Source organism: Bos javanicus, chromosome 24 (assembly GCF_032452875.1).
Source record: "Bos javanicus breed banteng chromosome 24, ARS-OSU_banteng_1.0, whole genome shotgun sequence".
Classification (NCBI taxonomy): domain Eukaryota; kingdom Metazoa; phylum Chordata; class Mammalia; order Artiodactyla; family Bovidae; genus Bos; species Bos javanicus.
This window is the reverse complement of record NC_083891.1, coordinates 53596477-53619784: the sequence shown is the minus strand read 5'-3', so window position 1 is coordinate 53619784 and position 23308 is coordinate 53596477. Positions and strand designations below refer to the sequence as shown.

Genomic DNA, 23308 nt, shown 5'->3' with positions numbered 1-23308 from the left:
CAGAGGACAGACTTCCAAGCTGTGCAGGAAATTATGTGACATTAATCATAGATGCTGGGAGATACGCAATATGAGTGCTAAAATTTAACTGTATGATTGTGATTAACACGGAGAGTCGGGGTAGCTGAAATGTTGGAATATGAAGTCTGAATATTTCAGAATGGAATCATGAGCTATGCTAAACAAAAAATAATACCACAGATTAGGGGAAAATCAGAAATTAAGAACGCAAAAAAAAAAACCACAAAAAAACCAACAAACACAATTCTGAGAACCTTGTAAAAGATTCCAAAATAAAAAGACATTAAAATATATGTGTACATATAATTTCAGAGAATATTAGGAGGAGTCAAGTTATTTGAAGTCAAAGAGGAGAAACATAAGTGTAGATAAGTATACAAATTCAGGAACCATTGTTTAGAAGTGGAGTCTTATTTTGTGATGAGGGTCTTTTTAAAATTTTTAAAATTTTATTGGAATATAATTGTGCTATAATGTTGTGTTAGTCTCTGCTGCACAACAACGGAATCAGCTATATGTATACATATATCCCCTCCTTCTTGGGGGGGCTGCTGTCACCCAACCTCCATCCCACCCCCCATCCCATCCACCTAGGTCATCACACAGCACCAAGCTGAGTTCCCTGTGCTATACAGCAGGTTCCATAATATATATGACACAAAATTTTTGAGAAACTGATGAATAACTGCTTTCAATTCATGTAGGAGCGATTACCCAAAGAAAACATTATAACTGTCTTATAATTAAACATGTTTGTAAAATGAATTTAAACCTCATTTTTGAGTCAGTCAAATTTATTGTTAAATAACTCTTCGGACACAGAAGCCTATTCAAATTATCTAAGATAAGAACAGTTGTTGGTATTCTGATTTTACATAAGTCATGTGATTATATGCATCCATTGAGAAGAAAATATGCCACTCGTTATTTTGAGAGTACACAATTTTTGCCAAGTGTGTTAATTTGATTTATTCATCAAGTATCTAATAACCTCTCCCCATGTTCCAGGTAAGCCGGGTAAGAGGCATTTCAGATGCAATGGTAAACATGCAGAATGGCCTTTTAGGCTGGTAGTGGAAGAAAGACAATTAAATAACCACCTATAATAAAGGTTGGATGGGGGAAATACCTAATGGCAGTGTGGCATCCAGCACACACCCAGGGGAGTGCAGGAGAGGAGGGTTAGGGGAAGTCGGAGAAGGCTCTAGGGGTAAGTGATGTCTAAGGTGAGACCCAAGGATAAACAGGAAAGAGCCAGAGAAAGGTGCTGGGCTGGGGAGAGGGTGGAAGCAAAGGTTCCCACTGTGAAGCAGGACATGTTCCGGGGTGAGAAAATCAGAGACAATGGGGCAGTCTGAAAGCAGTTAAGGAGACAAAGCTCTAAACCTGGACTCCGGAGGCCTGGATTCCAGTCCTAGCTCTGCTATATCTGAGACACACGTTGGGACATGGGGAAAACCACTTATAGCAGGATCTCCTGGCGAGATGCATATTCCGAGGTTTTCAGTTTCCACTCCTCGGCCTTCTGGATCACCTGTGCTGGCATTCTGGTGTTTTGTGTTTGTTTTGGACAGATTCTGCCTCAGGTTTATTTGCACAAATAGTGCAGGAGGACCCCAGCGCCTTGCACACGGCAGCCCAGCGGTCATACCAGCCCTCCCGTCCTCATGTTGGCAGACAAAGGCCTCATCTCTGGAGGCTTTGTGGGGACGTGGACACCTGTGGAAGCCTGAACTGGAGCCTGAGCTGAAGTTTGCTTGGGTTTGAGCCTTGGCCTGGGGCTTTGGCTGGCAGAGCCCGAGATGTTTGGCAACGCGGGCATGAGCAGTTTTCTGGAGCTTGGGGTGCATAACGCAGGCAAGGTGATGAGCTTGCAGCTGCTGCCATTTGGGAGCTCAGGCTTGAGCGTGATTCGCAGCCAGGATTAAGTTAAAAAACCTCATTGTGGAGCGTGTTATATGGCATCTTAGGAGTCTGAAACCTAAGTGAGGTTTTCTTTCTATTCTTAGTACTGCGTTTTCTATTTTTAGGAAGTTAAATCAAATAAGCACCTCTCCACCCCTTAATCCTAAACGCTTGGTACCAGATACTTACCTATGGCTAATGTTAACAACCCACGAAAAATTTTAAAAAAATACAAGACACTGTCTTCTGAAATAATTTCCCTTGGTACAAAACTTACTTCTTGTTTTCTCTTGTTGTGGCTACTGCTGCTAAGTCTCTTGCCTTTCAAGTAATTAACCCTTCTCTTTTGAGTCTGAACTATGCAGTGTAAGATTCTTCTGTAGTCATTCCAAGCGGCAGGTAATAATAATAAAAACCCCTTTATTTATACTGCATGGACTTGAAAGTGTCATTTGGCAACCTGATGTGCCATGCCAGCAGCATTTCGTTTTAGTTGGGAATTAGGTGAACAGTAGTTGGGCCAACTCAGTGAATCATAAAAGCTGCTAATTGGAGCCGGAAAATGGTTTTTGGCTATGCCCTCACTGGTATTTAACGTCTTGATAAATTCTGACCTTATTGTTTGGACTCTGTTAAGAGAGGGAAAGCAATGCCCCCGTTATCACCTGATGCAAATATGCTCATTAGAAATAGAAAGATTTCCAATATTTAAATCCTTCTTTCACTGAGTATCTTAGCACACTCAAAAATTCAAATGCAAGTTATTTGTGTGTGTGCTCAGTTACTTCAGTCGTGGCCAACTCTTTGCAACCCTATGGATTGTAGCCTGCCATGCTCCTTCGTCCATGGGATTCTCCAGCGAGAAAGCTGGAGAGGATTGTTGTGCTCTCCTCCACGGGATCTTCCCGGTCCAGGGATCAAACTCAAGTCTCCTGCATCTCCTGCACTGAGAGTGAATTTTTTACCCTCTGAGCCACCTGGGAAGCCCGCAGGTTATATACCTTTAATAAATATACAGATCTTAAAACTAGCCTGTTGACTCCCCTGGTGGCTCAGATGGTAAAGCGTCTGCCTGTAATGTGGGAGACCTGGCTTTGATCCCTGGGTTGGAAAGATCCCCTGGAGAAGGAAACGGCACCCCACTCCAGTACTCTTGACTGGAAAAATCCCATGGATGGAGGAGCCTGGTAGGCTACAGTCCACGGGGTTGCAAAGAGTTGGACACAACTGAGCGGCTTCACTTTCTTTCTTTCTTTAAAACTAGCCACTACTTCACATTCTTTGAAGTTTCATTCCCTGAATTTGTTCCATTTTTCTCAATAAAAATGCAAACTAACACCTATTTTCTTGAAAACTACATTACTGTAGTGGCTTAATCTCAGCTCTCCCTGGAAATAATGCAAGGAGAATATTTTAAAGAATAGTCTTTCAGGGGTGACAGCTGGTGTTTCAGCACCTGCTTCTACACCTGAGAGTAAGAGAGCCAAGGTGATTAAATCTCAGTTGTTTGTTTAATTGGCCAGATTTCATACATAATCCGCTCTGGTGTTGTCTTTCACTTTTTCCATAAGGTGAAGTTAGCAAGAACTTTTCCACTGTTAAAGAGATAAAAATTGAAAAACTTGGTCACAGCTTTCTTGCCTCAGAAAGACAATGTTGCTATTCTTCAAAGGGTGATAGAAAATGCATTCTCCCAGGGTTATAAAAGGGTTATTATTTGTCCAGTATTTTAAGGGAAACAAAAGGATCTATCTCTTAGGTGTTTAGCATTTATCCTCAATACTTTTAGGTGTCAATCTAGTCCCTGCAAGAATTTAATGTTTTCTTAATTAGATAATTTTCTTCCTTTAGTGGTAGAATAATTACATGCTTTTGTTTGTTTTTATCCTTTGGTTTATGGTATCACAGCAGAAAAATTCAAGTTTGACCAGAAAAGCTTTTGAAATGCCCTAAATGAGTTTTTTCTTAACTAAGGGAGCACCCTACTTTATCTAGTGGGATTTAGCAAATACAATCTGGTAGTAGAAGTCAGAGCAATTATCTTAAATTGATAGTAATTTACTCTTTTAGACATGTTTTTACATCCATTGCATCATTTGATCCACAGCCTTGTTAGACACAGCATGGAAAGGTAAAAATTTTCAACAGTATATCTTTTCCCATCTATTATCTCAATAATTAAGTGTGAAAGTCAACCCCTTCCTCCTACAGGGTGTTTGTTATCCAAACTTTTTTTTTTTTGGTCGCACCACATGGCTTGGGGATCTTAGGTTCATGATTGGGAATCGAATCCTGTCCCCTAGCAGTGGAAGTAGAGTCCTAACCACCAGGCTGCCAGGGGATTCCCTGTTATCCAAACTTTGATCTCATAAATCTCTGACTTTAACTCCTTCACCTGAGCCATAAATGTATCTGTTCCTTATGATTCCGTTCTTGATTCCTTTTTCTTTAAATTATCTTTAAATTAATTATTAATTTACCATGCATGCTCTTCCTTGGAGATCTTATTTACTTGCAGGGTTCCCTTCAATTATCACTTTCACGAGTTGACTTCTAAATGCGGATCTTCAGAACTGACCTCTCTCCTGAGAACTTGACTTTTCAACTCTTTGCTAGACACAGTTCTAGACAGATTTCTTAGAAGAAGCTATAGCTTAATGTATCTCAACTCAAAGACATTAAAAGCAGTCTAAGGTCAGGCTCAGGGGCAAGTTTGTGTGTTTGAGTTGGTGTTTGTCTTAATAAATTGCAAAAGCAAATCAAATAAATATATTTTCCACTACTTTATGTTCATCAGTTTTTTTCTATCCATTAAACTTGGCCCTCAACTTTTAGGTCCTGTATTTTCAAAATCTGAAGATAGCGTAACACTATTTTCAGTAACCCAACATTTCATAATGTATTCAAAAGGTTAAACAAACAGAAGTTGTGCTCCTCTGAAATGGAAATCAGTTTTCTTAATCAATTTGGTTTTACTCTTTAAAAATCACTCCTGAATAGTTGGCAGGTCCAAGTGAATTCCATGCAGATTCCTTAAAGCTAGTGATTAGGTTAAATGGGTCTTTTAGCATCAGGGTGCATTAACGAAGCCAAAGGCCATGGATATTTGTCAAAGGTTATTAGAAAACGAAGTTTAAGTTGAAGAAAAGATCCTAAGAAGTTTGGTCAATTCTAGGTGGATTCAGGAATTCTGGTCATTTTATGGGGACATTAGAGGTAAATCCTGTAGGAACTGGAGGGAACTTTCCGGGCTGTCATTTCCCTTCCTATGGCCTTACAAAGTTCTGGGATGATAATCAATCCAGAATTCTAAAGTTCTGAAAGCCGGACTCTGGAGGCTAGTGATACTCTGCTATGAGGACACCTCAACTCACTCCATCAACCTGAGCTCCCCGGCAAGCTATGACGTCGAGGCAGGAAAAGGTATCTCCTGTTCATTAAATGAACAGTCGAGGTGGTAAATATAAAATAAGAGATACACTTTGTTGCTCATTAACTGGGAAGCAGACGTAGGTGAGTTTGCACCGTGAGCGAGGGTAACCCACTGGAAACAAAGGAACCGCAGGCCCCCTGACGTCTCTCCGGCTGCAGCCCCGGGCCCCGACCACGCGCCCCGTGGGGGCGGGGGGCCGGAAGGGCGCGGCCGGAGGCGCGGTGGGCGGAGCCGCTGGAGGGGGCGTGTCCTCGAGGAGGAGGGGACAAGATGGCCGCCCGGGCCGCTCGGAGGACCTGAGAGGCGGTGGCGGAGGCCCCGCCCCCCGGCGGGAGGGCCGCTCTGTGCGCGCCCGCTCTATGATGCTTGCGCGCGTCCCCCGCGCGCCGCGCCGCGGGCGGGGCGGGTCTCCGGGATTCCAAGGGCTCGGTTACGGAAGAAGCGCAGCGCCGGCTGGGGAGGGGGCTGGATGCGCGCGCACCCGGGGGGAGGCCGCTGCTGCCCGGAGCAGGAGGAGGGGGAGAGCGCGGCGGGCGGCAGCGGCGCTGGCGGCGGCTCCGCCATCGAGCAGGGGGGCCCGGGCTGCGCGCTCGCCCCGTCCCCGGTGAGCGGCGCGCGCAGGGAGGGCGCGCGGGGCGGCGGCCGTGGCCGGGGGCGGTGGAAGCCGGCGGGCCGGGGCGGCGGCGGCGGCGGCGTCTGTGGCCGTGGCCGGGGCCGGGGCCGTGGCCGGGGACGGGGCCGGGGCCGGGGCCGGGGCCGCGGCCGTCCCCCGAGCGGCGGCGGCGGCCTTGGCGGCGACGGCGGCGGCGGCGGAGGCGGCGGAGGAGGCGGCGGCGGCGCCCCCCGGCGGGAGCCGGTCCCTTTCCCGTCGGGGAGCGCGGGGCCAGGGCCCCGGGGACCCCGGGCCGCGGAGAGCGGGAAGAGGATGGACTGCCCGGCCCTCCCCCCCGGATGGAAGAAGGAGGAAGTGATCCGAAAATCTGGGCTCAGCGCCGGCAAGAGCGATGTCTACTACTTCAGGTACCGCCTTGGGGGGCGGCGGGGTCAGCCCGGGGTCGGGGAGTCGAGCTCTGACCTGGGTAGGGGGGTGTCAGCAGGACAGCGGATGGGCCCGGGGCGGGCCCGCCCGGTGATCGGAGGGGCCCGGGCCCTTGGCTGAGAGGTGACCTCCCACCCCAACCCCCCAGTGCAGTGACAGTCACAGCGTCCGAATGATACGAGCCCCTTGGAGGGCGTCTTCATGGGGTAGGGTCCCGGGGAGTGATGGTTTGAGGGGGGAGGAAAACAGGGTTATACTGCCAGGGATGACTGGTCCACCGAAGGGTTAAAAGAAGGTGCAATTCATCGAAACTATAAAACCAGCCACTGTTGGCTGCCGTCCCAAGCCCGTCCCAGATTCATCATCGCAGAGTGTTTAATCACGCACACGTGGAAGAAAGGAGCCATCTATGACAGTAAACCAGGTTTTAGTTACTGTGTTGGGATCCCCGGGGCAGTGTCATACAAAGTCACCATTGGGGATGCCGGTAGTTTTCTTAGAACCGCCCTTGTTGTTGCAGAATTGACTCTCCTTTGGAAGCAGAAAACTGTGGTCAGTTTTCAGGCTCCTGGACCAGAGTGTGTCCCCCCAGGGGACATTTGGCACTGTCTGGGGACGTTTTTGGTTGTCACACCATGGAAGGGGGTTGCTGCTGACATGTAATGGGTAGAGACCAGGGATGCTGCTAAACATTCTGTAATACACAGGGCAGCCTTCACTGCAAAGAATTAACCGGCCCAAAATGTCACAAGTGCGGGATTGAGAAATCTTGGTCCGAACGATGAAAGGTTTTCAGCTTGATCCTGTGGTCATGCTGTCCGTGTCGGTAGTTTGATGACCCAGTAAGCTCAGGACAGGGTCTGTGGCTCTTGATACCAGTGGAATTTTCTTAACAAATTTGCTAACTTTTCTTATAAACTGTCCCATTTCTAGAAGAGAACATGAACATGTTATACTCAGTGGCTTGGAGAGCAGCGTTTGTGGGTTCATTGAGTCATTTTCAGGGACTATACAGAGGTGTTGGAGTAGTTGTCATCTGCCATTTAACCATCAGAGTGTGTTAGGAAGGATTTCCTGTTTTCTGACATCAAGTAGGTTTGATTCATTACCCTTGGGGAAAAGTGTGTGTGTGTGTGTGTGTATTATAATACACACACACACACACATGCACACACAAAATACCATGTTTATGAATTGAGAATACTCTTAAATAGATTTAAGAGGTTAAAAAATCGGTACATGTATATGTGCATACGTGTACTTGTATACATACATCCAAGTATCACTACTGGCATAAAATGTAAATACAAACACATTCCTGATGATTGCTCAAATATATGGATGAAGAATTTTAGTAGAATTATTTCACCTATTGAAGTAAAAAAATGAAAGTGGTGTTATTAGTTTGTTTTGACGTTTAATCTGAGACCACTCATCTTGAAATCTTAAATGATGCTTAGAAAGCTTATTTTAAACATACAAAGGCGCTAATCGTGTTTGTATTTCCCCATCAGTACATATTAAATTATTCTTGGGTAATACTGTTACTTTGGAGCAAATTGCTACTCGTCTCGGGCTCACTTGTCTCCTGTCGTGCTTTTCACGATTGTTCATCTTTGCAGAGTTCCGTTAACAGTGCCTTTTGTTTTCTTTCTGATCGAGTAGCTTGCCTACACTTCTTCAGGGAAGTCTGTTTTGACGTCTTGTAGCCAGCGATGTTTGACAAGAATATTCCGTGTCTGGGATTGACCTCCTTGAGGAATGGGTGACTAGTCTGTTCTCAGTAGAGCATCTTCAGCTTTGAATTTCACCCCTTTTGACTTTTTCCTGGGATATGCTTTGTTTGGTTTTGGGATGATGTATTCAAACTAACTTGGTTCTTGTAGAGCTTTTTTTGTTGCAGTTCTTGCAGCAGCTGGAAAAGTTATTTCAAAAAGGCAGATTGCCGTAGCGCTCACCTTTGTGTATGGGTGTGTCGTCAATTTTTGATGTTAAGTTTTTAATATTAATAGATTATTTTATGATAGAAAAACTGATATAATCAATTTGAAAGTTTGTTTATGAGACAGTGCAGAATGATGTGCTATTTTTTGTCTGTGCCAAATGAAAACACACATCGGACAGATTTGTGCCCCATGCACTTAGTTCAGGGCTGGAGGGAGTGTTGTCTGTCGTCGGTTGTCTGCCTACAAAGCCCAGTTACACTATAGGATTTCCTTCTGAGAGGTTACGAGGCAGGAGGACCCAGACGGTGTGATGTGACGCCTGTGATACAGTGCTTCCTCTGACTTTGACTTCTGCTTTCAATGATGGATGACGGAAGTTACCTACTCATGTTAAAGGTGAACACGTAGGGCTTCCTTGCCGGTCCAGTGGTTAAGACACTGCCCTTCCACTGCAGGTGGCCTGCCTTCCATCCCCGGTCGGGGAGCTCAGATCCTACATGCTGCGTGGCGTGGCAAATAAAAAAAACAGCGGACACACTATTTTTCAATCCACAGTGTCAGGGCTTTGTATATTAGCATCCCTGTATACACGCCACTCATTAAAAAGCCAACAGCTCGCCCAGTTCTGGCCATTGTCTGTTAATATGCAGGTTGCGTTAACTCTTCCCGTTGGTGACTATGAACACCTGCACACAGTTGTTCGCACAGATTCTAATAATGCTAACTCCTGATTTAGCTTGCCCCTGGGGAGATTAAACAAATCTGTGCCTGTTAACCGAGGGTGTGTCTTACACTTATTAATCGGACTTAAATTAAGCTCATTTGAGAAAGCCTCAAATTTTGATAGAATTTTTCTTTTTTTTCCTCTTTCCTGAGATTGCCAGGTTCTAATAGGAAGGTGTGCCTCTGGTTGCCAGTTAAGCAGTATAGTTATGTCTTCTGTCAGGATTACTGGTAGTGCTGGGGCAGTTTGTATATTATCATCCAAAGTTTGTTTTCTAAAAGGGTGTGGCTTGATCAAGTGTTGGATCTATTGGTAGAGTTTCTGAAAAAGTTCATTGCCATCATATGAGCCGATTATTTCAATGATACTTTTCTTACTGGTCCACTTGATTCCTGTCATTTCTAGCTTTTGGTTCTGTGCACTTGCAGATTTGTATTTTTTGAAATACCGTTTTCCTGGGCAAAGGAACCTTTTAGTAGCTGCCTTATGCCTTTTTGAAAATCAGTTGTCTTTCTGTGAGCTCTGTATCAATATCTTGTTGGGTTCTAGACTACTGGTTATAAGTAGGTTAAAGGCCTGAGAGTCAGGGTAAACAGCTACAGCTGCTGCCATAAAGTATGATCTAGTTGGGTATTGGAAACAAAATAGTAACCGTTTTTGACTCTTGTATCAAATTATGATGCATTTACACCTGATCACTTCTCTGAAAAGATAAAATAGAACCAGAGGACATTTGAAATAATCACCAGGGAGTAGGTGCGTGATGAAAGACTAAAGAGATTTCACCTTGATCTGGAAAGAGGAGGACTCAGAGGCAATGTAATTGAGAGCTTTAAGTCATGAGTGAGATATTGAAGGTAGGAGTCTCTAGGGAAGGCAGCAGGGCCCGGGGTGGAGAGGTCTGGAGTTGGTACCCACCTCTGCAGTTACCGACGCAGCCTTGAGCATGTCACTTATTTCCCAGGGCTGTGGTTTCTCCGTTTATGACGTGGATAGTGTGATTGTACCTGTGCCTCAATAGTGGGCTCAATTCTAGAGCAGTCAGATAAATTTATAGCTCTCTTAAAACTTTGCAAACATTTAAGGACTAATTAGAGGAAAATTAACTCATTAATTCAAGTTCATTAACTCAAGTTGTATGGACTGAACATATAAATAGGTTTTAAAAAGTTGGCATATCTCATTTGTTGTGAAAGGCTGGTATGCTCTTTGAAGCCATGAATTCTGAATCATTGAGGATGTCAAAGTTCAAATAGGGCCTGTCTGTCTTTTTTTTTTTGTCTTAAAAATATAGACTCTTCTACACAGTCTTTGTAGAAGAGTCTTGGAAAAAACTAGCTCAGTGGACCACGGGTCACAGTTGTTAATTGAAGTCTCGTTGGTGTTCAGTGCACTGTCATTTGTAATGTTTTCTTTCTGGTCATCACCATGGAGTTAAATGTGGCGTCTCCTGTATTACTGTCTTGTTCATTCGCCTAGAACGTGTCTTCCTCCCCACTCCCCAGACATAGTGCTAAACACACAGGTGCCAAATAAGTGTTTACCCATTGACGTGACACTTAAAACTTTGTGAAACAAGGCTTAAAGGATTCCTTGCCTTTGCTTTGTTACTGTGCTGTACGGTTATCTACATTTTACAGGTGGGGAGTTAGGCCAGGGAAGCTAAGTGCTGCTTGAGGTACTGCTAGAAGGCGCAGGGTTAGAATCCTGACCTGGGTGCTTCAACCCCCTACAACTCGAAACCACCCTGCACTGCTGCTGCCTCGAGAGATCCCGAGCTGTATGCTCAAGCATTGCGACTTGGGCTTCCCTGGTGACTCAGCCTGTAAAGAACCTGCCCGAAATGCAGGGAGATGTGAGTTCGATCCCTGGGTTGGGAAGATCCCCTGGAGAAGGGAATGGCAACCTACTCCAGTATTCTTGGAGAATTCTGTGGAGAATTCCATAGGTAGGAGTCTAGTGGGCTACAGTCCGTGGGGTCACAAAGAGTCGGACTGGACTGAGCAACTAACACTTTCACTTTCAAGTATTGCAACATCTCATGCTTAATCTACTTTGTTAAGCTTGGTGTACACTAAACTAACGTATTTATTTACTGTTATGCCTGCATCCTGAAGTTGACAAGGGGTACATTTTAAATCCTATTTTGTAGTGAAGCCATTGAACCAAAAGAATCTTCCAAGTTCTATGTAATATCAAAGGGGAAAAAAGTGGAAAAATTGTGATAAATTAAGCAAAAAGCTTTGTTTCTTTCAGAGTTGAGACACAGTTGAAATAAACTACAGATCAATTTTTTTTTAAAAGCATTTTTTTCTTGGGTAATAGAAGTGACCATTTTGTTAAGAAATATTTCTTTCTCTTTTTCTTGTTCACCCTAGGATTGCCCCTCTTAGTTATCAGATATTCCGATAGGCAACACATTACCTAAGGAGCCTTTTAAAAGCTTTCACTTAAATTGGAAGAAATCACATTGTAACTTGCAGGCTCAGTGTGGTTTATGAGGTAGTTTTATATAGTTCCTGCAAAAAGCTTTGTTAGTTTCTTTCAGAATTGAGACCCAGTTGAAATGTACTACAGATTAAAAAAAAAAAAATCCTTTAGCTGGAGAAAGAAACAATATGCACTATTTATTAAATGCTTATTGCATAATTGAAAGTTTGCCTTGCTTTTAGTTTCTTGATAATGCTTCTTATCAAACTAATGTTAGCTTTTTCTGATTGAAGCCTGGATCCAGAAATAACGTAGAAATATAGAGCCTAAGTATGGTGGAAATTGTGCTCGGATACTTCTTTCTTAGCTGTACCATCACATCTTTTTGTGATGCGCTAGAGGGATTTTTGTTAGGTTGCAGCCTTACCATCTGTCCTGCATCTGATTTTTAGAGTCTGACATGCAAAGTCTCACCTGCCAGGAGGCTCATAATACCTGTAATGAAGGAAATACTTAGCTGAAAAGGAACTGATACACATACATTCTAAAAATAAATCTCTAACAGAAATTGATATATGATCTTTTTTCAGATTGGTTTTAAAATTTCACTTGGGAGATTTAGTCACGATTTTTTTCATAATTTAATTGGTGAAACAAGCAGGTGATTTGCAAAGTTGATGGTGACTGTTTTGTTTTTGTTTTACACTTTATAGTGGGACTAATAAAGATTCATAAACTTTAGCTTGTGTTTGAGGTTTCTCAGACCTGCAGGATGAATTAGAAATAAATCATCAGCTCTTTTTTCATGCACTTACTGTTTGACTTGATAGAAATTCCCCTTGCAGCTCTTGTCTCTTGGTCTTTTGTTGGTGTTTGCCATTGCCACTAAGGAATAACTAGAAATTGAAAATGAATTTTAACTTAATTTACTTCCTAAAAACTAACACTTCTCAAGGAAGGAGAATAGAACTATGAAATAGGGTAAAATTTGAATAATATATGTATATCTTTTGATTTTGCCTTATCTTACTATAAATTCAAACTTATTTGTTTGGAAACTGAACTATATATAAGCAGTTTAAGTAAATGCAAATGATAGTAAATGTAATTTAAAATTAGATCCTAAAATCGAGTACTTATCATTTGTCAGGAACAATTATTAGTGATTTACAAATGTTAGAAAGAAAAGCATCATCCTCTTTGATTTTTGAATAATGTATCTTGGAATTGTTTTCTTTTTATACTGGAAGGATCCATAGATTAAAACAAAGATGAATGTCCTTAGAATTATTTTTAACATGTATGCAATGATGTATGTATCTCTTAAAAAAAAAGAGATCTTTTTTGGAGGCCGCTAGCAGAAATGGGCAATATAATACAAAAGTGGACATATGAAATACATGTTGCAACTTTTTACTCTTAGATACTACAGACTGTAAATTTACTATGTCAGATTACCATAGCAGTTTCTAAATGCTTTCTTTTCACTTCCGTCCTTACTTAAATACTGTGTTTGAAGTAGGTCTGTCCATAAACTCACTTGCATAGGCCTGGCTTAATAGAAAAGTAGGGACTCTGAATCAGAAGACTGGGACTTGAGTCTTGCTTTACTGTTTTCACATGGACAGATTTTTAAACTTCTGTAAGCTTCCAATTCGTCATCTATAAATTAGGGATAAGAATTCTGCTTCATGGAATTTTTTGAGATTAAATAAAAATACGTGTAAGGCATCCAGCATATATAGTAGGTGGTCAGATCAGTAAAATATTAGTTCCTTTCTCTTCGCTTAATTACCCAACATAAATAGAAGTATGTGCTTGTTGATGACGTGAAGATTCCCAATATTTTATTGTATTTTGAAATGTGAATAGGGTAGAGCTTAGGTTATACATGTTCATAAGAGTTTTTAAAAAATATTCCATAGTTCCCCCTGATTATAAAAATAACCCATGTTCAGTGTGGAAAATTGGGAAGATATTGAAGAGTATATAAAGAGAAATGACTGTCTTTATATAGTTCTAAAGAGAATCACTGTTAGTATTTTGATATAATATTTTGACTTTCATCCTGCTTCCTGGTTATGTTTGCCTGTGCACACACATAGACACACACACACCCCCACACACGTATTTATGTTCTTTTATAGTTCCTTTCATTTTGGAGGAATCCATAGATTAAAGCAAGGATAGTTAGTGTTAGTCGCTTAGTTGTTTCCGACTCTTTTGAGCCCGTGGACTGTATAGCCTGCCAGGCTTCTCTGTCTTCGGAATTCTCCAGGCAGGAATATGGGGGTGGGTTGTCATGCCCTCCTGCAGGGGATCTTCTCAACCCAGGGATCAAATCCAGGTTTCCCACTTTGCATGCTGATTCTTTACCATCCGAGCCACCAGGGAATAAATGAACTTAAAATTCTTTTTAACACGTATACACTGGTATGTGCATTTCTTTTAAACAGCCTTTCCCAGGGACCCTTAGCCTCTTTTTAAAAGAATAGTTTGTTTTTTGGGTGTTCTTATCTGCTAAGTCACGTCAGTCGTGTCCGACTCTGTGCAACTCCATAGACGGCAGCTCGCCAGGCTCCCCCGTCCCTGGGATTCTCCAGGCAAGAACACTGGAGTGGGTTGCCATTTCCTTCTCCAATGCATGAAAGTGAAAAGTGAAAGTGAAGTCGCTCAGTTGTGTCCGACTCTTCGTGACCCCATGGACTGCATGCAGCCTACCAGGCTCCTCCATCCATGGGATTTTCCAGGCAAAAGTACTGGAGTGGGGTGCCATTGCCTTCTCCGAGTTTAAAGAAAGTAACCAGTGTTTTTCCTTTTTCAGAAAGCGAGTGCTTATGGCAGTGGGATGAGATTTTGGGAGAATTCTACATCCATTCATTCATTTTTTAAATTTTTTAGTGGCCCACCCTGACTTTTTAACTGTTTTCTTAACCATGATACAGAGATAATAGAATTTGCTACCAGTCATATACTCTTTGCATATAATTCTTATTAAATAAATACTAGTTTATGGAATGATTGGTACAGAATTCAAATTCTACTGAAGATCTTTCATACCATTTAAAATTGTGTGGTGATTCCTTAATTACTTAAGTTGAAGGAAAACATGGAATGTTGTCACATCTTAAGAGTAGCCAGATTGTTAATATAATAAATTTTTTCCTTACTGATACTTTAATTCTCCACCCAAAACCCCACCCCAACAGTTAGGGAAATTATTTCATGCTTAAATTTACTTGCGTAGGCTTTTCATATTTTTAAAAAACTGCTTTTTGATTTTTAGGGGGAATTACTCAGCCTGTATTCTTCAATGTTTATATTTTAAAATTGTTATTATAGAACATTTCAAACATACATAGAAATAGAATTAAATAAAAAACTACCAAGTATCCAGTTAACAGTTGTCACCCTTGTTTCATCCATACTCAAATCTACTACCCCTGACTCAGCCTTCATTGTTTTGAAGCACATTTGACATTCTGTCATTTCATTTGTTAAATAACTACACTTCAATATGCTATTTAGAGAAGGCAGTGGCACCCCACTCCAGTACTCTTGCCTGGAAAATCCCATGGATGGAGGAGCCTGGTAGGGTGCAGTCCATGGGGTCTCGAAGAGTCAGACACGACTGAGCGACTTCCCTTTCACTTTTCATTTTCATGTATCAGAGGAGGAAATGGCAACCCACTCCAGTGTTCTTGTCTGGAGAATCCCAGGGACAGGGGAGCCTGGTGGGCTGCTGTCTATGGGGTCGCACAGAGTGAGACACGACTGAAGCGACTTAGCAGCAGCAGCAATATGCTATTTGTGAAGATAGAATTTTAACTTGTAGAAGTTTTACAGCTATACAGAGCTCAGTATTTCAAACTAGAATACAAGAGATGCCAGCAGGCAATTCATGATTATTTACGTAATTGCTGTTGTTCATACTTTGTTCTATTAAGGTGTTATGGAAGAGGCATAGGATGGACTGGGCTTCCCTGGTGGCTCAGTAGTAAAGAATCTGCCTGCCAGTGCATGAGACAGAGTTCAGTCCCAGGGTCAGGAAGATCCCCTAGAGAAGGACATGGCAACCCCCTCTGGTATTCTTGCCTAGGCCCATTGGCAGAGGAGCCTGGTGGACTGCAGTCCATGGGGTTGCAAAAGAGTCTGACACCACTCAGCCACTAAACAACAGTGAGGTGGATTAGTGTTTCTGGACTCTTGGGAATTCGGGGTGGCGACATGAATGCTGGACCAAGCGAAAGACGTGGTTTGTATAGGGCTGAAGAGCGAGATCATTCAGCCTGTTGGTTCAGCACAGACTTGAATAAACCAGTGTGGCAGGGGCAAAAGTCACTGGGTAAGAGAAGTGCAGAGTAGGGTTGAAAGGTTAGGAGAAGATTAAATGAAAAAGAATCTCAGATGCAGGGCTGAGATGTTTGGCTCCCTTTTGCTATTGGGTTGAAGTCCGTTGAAGGCTTTTAAACTGGACCTGGGGTGATGGTGGTATTTGAGGAAGAGCAATCTGGAAGGTTTAGAAGGCAAAGAGACCAGTGAGTAGAAAATCAGCCTATTGTAGTGGTTGAGATTTGAGGTGATGAAGACTTGATTTAGGCAGTGGCAGTGGAAATGGAGAAGGAAATGGCAAGCCACTCCAATGTTCTTGCCTGGAGAATCCCAGGGATGGGGGAGCCTGGTGGGCTGCCGTCTGTGGGGTCGGACACGACTGAAGTGCCTTAGCAGCAGCAGCAGCGGCAGTGGAAATGGAAGAGGAAGGATGGATTCAAAGGTGATTACGAAGGAATTGGATTTTGTAATTGATCAGAGATAGGAGATGATAAGTAGGATATTAAGTAGGTAACTTCTGCCTGGGGCAGACTGTAGAGTGGGGCTGAGGACGGTTGATTTTAGGAAAGACCTACCCCTAAAGTTTGGGAGGAAAGGAGTCGAGGGGGGGCTGGGGGCTGACTTTAGATAGATTTTCCTGTGTGTGTGTCATGTGGTTTTTGGGGAAAAAATGGTATATATATTTTCAAATTAATTGGTTTGGCATTTTCTGATTGTGCCGAGGTACAAAAAGATCATTTTAATTTCAGAGTTTTAGTATTAGCTAAAATTTGACTTCTGGAGACGATTGTTGTTTCAAGTTAGAGAAATCTTTCTTTCAATACTTACACTTTTGTAAGTAACACGTAAACTTGAATACTTAAAGGGATTAAAAAAAATAGAAAGTTGATTATTTCTTTATTCTCAGCCTTTTCCATTACTGTGGCTTATAGGGTTCTTCTTATCCTCCGAAAAGCCCTTCCTGAAGTTACTGGAGAGTGGCGAGCCTTGGATCTTGGTCTTGAGCCCCGACCTAACTGCGTGACCATCCACAGCGTCCTTTGCTGTCTCAGGCCAGTCCGTCTTCCTCGGCTCTGGTTGCCGCCGTCCCCACAGGTCATCCTGGTGCGGACTGGTTTGAAGAGATACTGTGTTTGCTCAGACCTCTGGGCTCCTCACAATGGTTTCACTGAAGCATCATGATTATCCGTGTTCCAGAGTAACATGAAAACACGTGTTCTGCTCTACCACTCATTTTCAGAGCGCAGTTTCACGTGCCCGAAGTGGGTCTTCAGAAGAGTTAATTCTCAAATCATAGACCGGCAGTCGTCTAAGGTGATGTGGATGAGTTGGTAGACTGACATCATGGGAGTACTACTGAGCTTTTTTTTTTTTTTAATGTATTCTTTAAAAAAAAAATTAAGTTTGGTTGTGCTGGGTCTTCATGGTTGCCTACAGGCTTTCCCTGCTTGCGGCATTGGCAGCTGCTCCGTTGCAGAGGGTAGGCTTGAGGTGCATGGGCCCTAATCGCAGCCCCCAGGCCCAGGAGCACAGGCTCAGAAGTTCAGGTGCACAGGATTAGTCCACCGCGTGTGGAATCCTCCCAAACCAGGATCAAACCTGTGTCCCTTGCATTGGCAGGCGGATTCTTACCCGCCGCGCCACCGGGGAAGTCTGGGAATACTGTTTAGTTAAGGTGGCTGTTATTTAAGTCTTTCTGAGATCCCAGTAAAGTTTTTTTAGATTTGAAAGTCAGATGCCAAATAAAATTTCTTTTTTTTGATAATCTATAGTTGGAAACGTCTCAGGTAGAATTAGGTTTAAGAAGTGCTTTAAATCAACTGTACTTCAGTAAAAAACAGAAAAAGTTAAAAAAAAAACTTGCTTTAAACAGCTTAATCAAAATGAAAACAAGCAAAGACATAATTCTAGTGATGGAATGTTCTTATATGAACTGGAAAAATGTAACTCATGCTTTCAATTTTCATTAATAATTACTTTTCTTCAGGGTATTTAGTGGGGAGGACAAGTAAAGGTGAGATCACAGGTCGGTTCAGGATAGGCAGATCAAGGGGGCAGTTGGTAGGGAATTTTTTTGTGGTTGAAAGTGAAATACTAGTATTTCATTACTGGGACTAGAAGTAATCGCTTTGGGCAGAGAAAACTGAAAATGACTAATATCCTTCACTAGTCTACTAGAGTTAAAAAAAAAGTAATTTCCCTGAGTTGCAGTTTGATGCTTTTAGAATAAAAGCTTAGTCACGTTAAGTCGTGGGGTCTGACTGTTAGCTGACAGCAGCCATCTTGGAGAGCAGGCAGATGATGACTTAGTCACTCCAGCGACCCACAGTCATTTTGTTTATCTAGCCCTGACTTCCTCGGCCACTTCCAGAGTCGTTTTGCTGCTGTGAAGATGGCCCCTACCTGACGGACAGAATTTCTGCTTCACCTTAAGCTCCCATGGGCCTTGCCTTTCTACTAGGCTTGCCTTGTCTCCTGCAGAGGAAGGTCCCTGGTCTTGAAATCCGCTGGGGCAGCCAGGTTGACTCTCCTTAAAGCCTCGAGCACAAGCTCTGGTAGTTACGGGCAGGAAAACAGCCTGTACCGTGTTCTGAAGGCAGCAGTGTGTGAGGCCAGTGCTTACAGCCGTGCAGCACACATGCCTCTGTGTACGTCAAGTTGTTTAGCAGAATCTTGTTTACCAGTAGCTGGAGTATCTGGTTATACGACTGTGTGGCTGTTACAGCTTAATTAAAATTAATTGTAATTATATTAAAGTGACATAATAACAGGGTGCTCTTTACCAGTTTTTCACTTAACTTGGAAGTTTTTTTTTTAGTAGTATTTCCTTTGTTACGTAGTGTCAGATTAACCATGAGAAAATTTTCCAGTTCAGTATTTTAAATTCCAGGCAATATATTAATGTTTTAAATAAGCATAGACTTTTCTGTTCCCATTGTGTCTGCGAAACAAAACCATGTTCTTAACTATTCATCTGATACTGTTCAGTCACTGAGTCGTGTCCAACTCTTCGCAACCTCATGAACTGCCGCATGCCAGGCAGTGTCCTCTGCTCTTCCCCTGAGTTTGCTCAAAGTCATATCCCTGGAGTCGGTGATGCTATCTAACTATGTCATCCTCTGCCTCCCTCTTCTCCTTTTGCATTCAGTCTTTCCCAGCAGCCGGGTCTTTTCCAGTGAGTCTGTTTTTCACATCAGGTGGCCCTTTGGAGCTTCAGCTTCAGCATCAGTTCTTCCAGTGACTATTCGGGGTTGATTTCCTTTAGGATTGACTGGTTTGATCTTCTTCCTGTCCAAAGAGACTCTCCAGAGTCTTCTCTAGCACTACAGTTTGAAAGCTTGAGTTCTTTGGCACTCAGCCTTCTTTATGGTCCAACTCTCACATCTGTACATGACTACTGGAAAAATCATAGCTTTGACCACATGGACCTTTGTTGGCAAAGTGATGTCTCTGCTTTTTAATATGCTGTCTAGGTTGGTCATAGCTTTCCTTCCAAGGAGCACGCATCTTTTAATTTCATGGCTGCAGTCATTGTATGCATTGATTTTTTTTTTTTTTTTTAGCCCAAGGGAATAAAATGTCTCTGCTTCCACTCTTTCTCCTTCTGTTTGCTATGAAGTGATGGGACTGATACCATCTATCTTAGTGTTTTAGTGTTTTGAACATTGTGTTTCAAGCCAGCTTTTTCACTCTCCTGTTTCACCATTTTTGCTCTCAGAAGTTACTTTAATACTAGCCTATATAAGTTTTGTTTGAGAGTTTTAATAAGGGACATAGTAATTTTGGGTTGTTTGACTAATCAAGGAAATGTGTAGATTGTAATAAAGTAGAATTGAGGGATAGTAGAATTATTTCTAACTGGGCTTGCAGAATCACAGATAAACTTCACAGTTGCAGTGACATTCTACCTGGGCCTGGAGGATTTAATAGTTTTATGATAGGCAGAATATTGCTTATGTTCACCCTTCCTCCTGGAAAGACATAGCTGGAAGTCAAAGGTACATGGCATATTTTTGGTGTTGTTGAGTTTAGAATGTGGGTGTCTTGACGTCTGGTAGGAAAAAGTCAGGAAAAAGTACTTGATCAGTTGGAAGGCTTTTGATGTTTTACCAAGAAGGCCAATCTGTTGTGCCAGCATTGAAGAGTCTCTGATTATTTAGAACTTGGTACTGGCCATGTGGGCTGAGGGATGGCGCCCTGAACACTGTTTGTGGTCTTATAGCCGAAAGATGAATTGCTGGGTAGACAGTGATGCTGTGACAGATAATGCTCCAGAGGATCAGGTTTGGGGGTGAAGTTTGCAGTGGCCAGAGGTGATTCATATTTAGACAGTATTGAGGGTTGTGTGCTCTTTTATTCCGTGATCCTGACCATGTCTGGAGATCTGGCCCAGAATGGGAGTTGAAGTTCATTTACACATAACTGTGTATTCTCTCCTCTGCTGTGTTCTGGTTGCTCCTTGCTTCCTTCTATTCTGTTACGTACTGGTCTTAACTGGTTGTTATCTTCATCTGTGGGCTGAATTCTATACCTTGAATTGTGTTTCAGGAATAGCCACGTCATGTGATTGTGGAAAAAGAACGTTGATACGATCTTCAGCTGTCTTGAGGTCTGTGGTGGCTGGTGGAGTGTGTGGCAGACTGGGGTGTGTTGCTTCCGACGTGACCCCGAGAGAAGTTTTTGCTATTCCAGGGAAATGTAAATTGCTTGGTTTTCCAGCCTTTTCTCTTTTGTCTCTGGATTGAATTATTTTTCTTTTATTGTGGTCAGTTGGAGCAAGGTTAAGTTCTCAATATGACATGTTGGCTTTTTTGAAAGGTTTTCTAGAGTTCTCACAATTCTCTTCTGGTGCCATAGCTCACTGAAGTTTATTCTAGCACATTTTGGTTCAGACAGTTTATTAGATAAGACTTTGGGGCGTTCTTCCTCTGAATTTTTTCTTACAGTTCAGTGCCACATGGGAAATTTTTTTGTTTTTGTTTTAGGAAAGATTAGTTTAGTTCAAGCCTCTGTATAATTCTGGCACTTTTGTAATATTCCAGCTTTGACAGTTTTTGTTACAAAAAGTAAGTTATTCTTGATACACTTCTCTCAGATAGGAGTTAGGCTAACAAAAGTCATGTCAGCATCATACAAACACATTAGCAAATATTTACCTTAGTTTTTCTCCTTTTAGTAACATTAGGGAGCATTTATTATTGTCAGAATTCAGTTTTTTTTTTTCCTGTTGTGCTTTGAGTTCAAATCGGTAGCCCAAAGGTTATATGGATTACAGGTGGTATATGTGTGTGTGTGGTGTGTGTGTGGTGTGTGTGTGTTTGGCTGTGCTCCATGGCTTGTGGGATCTTGGGTCCTCTACCAGGGATGGAACCTTCCCGTGTGGTGGAAGCATGGAGTTTTAACCGCTGGGCCACCAGGGAAGTCCCTAAGTGTGCTTTTAACAGGAATTGTTGACATCAGAACAATTTGTTTTGAAGTTCTTTCTAGTTACTCTTGGCATTGTGTACATGTAATACAGGAAAAAAAAGCATTTCGAAAATCAGTCTGGAAAATGGGTGAAATAGGAGCCATTTGCAGTGTGTGCCCTGCATGCTCGTTGGGTTGGCGTTCTGTCAGTGGCTGCTGGGTGAGTGGCCAGCAGGATAACCAGTATTCACATCTGCTGTGTGTTCCAGCAGTGTGTCTAGGGGTGGGATGGTAGGTGGCAGACTCACTGTCTCTTTCTTTAGGAAGTTAAGATGTTCCTTTAAAACTTTTAATATTTCTTTGGAAAAAAATAAACATTGTAAAGCCATGATGTGATACTCATTGGGAGCAGAAAGGCAGGCATGAAGAAAAGGTTTAGGTAGTGATCTGGGGTATATATTGTTGCCTTTTGTACAATTAATGTTATCTTTCTTCTAGTCCGAGTGGTAAGAAGTTCAGAAGCAAACCTCAGTTGGCAAGGTATCTGGGAAATACTGTTGACCTCAGCAGTTTTGACTTCAGAACTGGAAAGATGATGCCTAGTAAATTACAGAAGAACAAACAGAGACTGCGGAATGATCCTCTCAATCAGAATAAGGTGGGTTAATCAGATGGGTGCTGTTTCAGAAGCTCTCCCCAGAGTCTCTTGCGTTGTTCTGTGCACTGGAGTTTTGGTTGTCTGAATGCCCCAGTTTTGTTTTTTGTTTTTGTTTTGTTTTTCCCCTTCCTTCTCCCCCCTGCAAAACAATTTAACTTAATAAATCTGATTAATTTTCTGGTAGTTGGCTTACAAAGAGAGAGAGCCTAAGTAATGATGTTGAAAACAACATTTCAGTATCTCCCTAGGCCAATGTATATCATACTCTGGGCCCATTGGGACTGTTGACAAAAAATTCTCTGTTGATATTGTCTCCTTTTTGCCCCCCGTTAAAATAGTTCGTGTTGCCCATAAAGAGGCAAAATTTTATTGTGGTGCAAGTACCCTTACCACATAGTTTATTTATATGTCCCTGTTAATTTTCAGGATTAGGATTTGAGAAAGAACAGTTTTTATTTTGACTTTTCGATGGTATTGAAGAATAATATTCCTTTAGGAGTAATATTCACATTCTAATACTGTGATTGGAGATTTTTCCATTAGCTTTTACCCTTAGTGAGTTGCTTAGTTGATGACATATAAGAATTTACATGAGTAGCATTTGAATTATGCTAATTTAATTGTATTAAAGCCCCCAATATCTTTACAAAGAAAGTGCCCACCTCCCCCTGTTCCCCAAAGAACTAATCTTATAACCTCCCCCCACCCAGTTTTTATTAAAGCCCCCAATATCTTTACAAAGAAAGTGCCCACCTCCCCCTGTTCCCCAAAGAACTAATCTTATACCCTCCCCCCACCCAGTTTTTTTTCCTCTAAATTTCAGAGAAACACGTGTTACGTGTGTTACCACACGATTGTCTCACACTGGCCGTGAAAGCGGTGGAGGGAAAAGGAAGGACTTTCTTTCTAGGATGTGACTGGTGTGGGCGTGCGTGCCCCCTGGGAGTGCTGTGTTCGCTTGAGGACCGGGAGCCCACGTGTCGCAGGGCGGGCCGTGGGTCCAGGCAGTCATGCGCTCATGCTCTGGCTCTGCCTCTTCCTCGCTCACAGTCACTGGCACCTTGATTAACCTCTGATGGCCTCAGGTTTCTCATCTGTAAACTTAGGATCATAAAAGCTTTCCCTTAGCGTTGATGTGAGCAGTAAACAGGAGTTTCCGTGAAGTCACCTAGCATGTTCTTTTCCTTTTCCCGTTATAGCTTCCTAAGCACCAAGCTGCCTCAGTGAACAGTGTCGCCTGGTGGCCCGGATGGGAAACTTTCTGACCCAGCCTCCCTCCTCGCCTTTTACTTTTTCTGGAGAATATGGGGTCTCTGCTTTATATCCCTCTTTTTTTCAGAATTTAGCTTAATAGTTTTTTGTTTTTTTAAACAACAGCTTGATTTCCAAGAGCATCGTGTGGAGGTGAGAATGC

The 23308-nt window shown here is 42.6% G+C and overlaps 1 protein-coding gene across 2 annotated transcripts in view; it reads left to right on the top strand.

Annotated features, from left to right (window-relative positions):
• The first annotated feature begins 5692 nt into the window (after window positions 1–5692).
• MBD2 (methyl-CpG binding domain protein 2) overlaps window positions 5693–23308 on the top strand; it is a 67765-nt gene continuing 50149 nt past the window's right edge. Inside the window, exons 1-2 of one of the 2 annotated variants that reach the window (XM_061400232.1) lie at window positions 5693–6379; window positions 21735–21894. In XM_061400232.1, the coding sequence (XP_061256216.1) occupies window positions 5829–6379; window positions 21735–21894 (711 nt within the window). In that variant the 5' untranslated portion in view covers window positions 5693–5828. The remainder of the gene's footprint in view (window positions 6380–21734; window positions 21895–23308) is intronic. The other variant, XM_061400230.1, reaches the window with a different exon arrangement.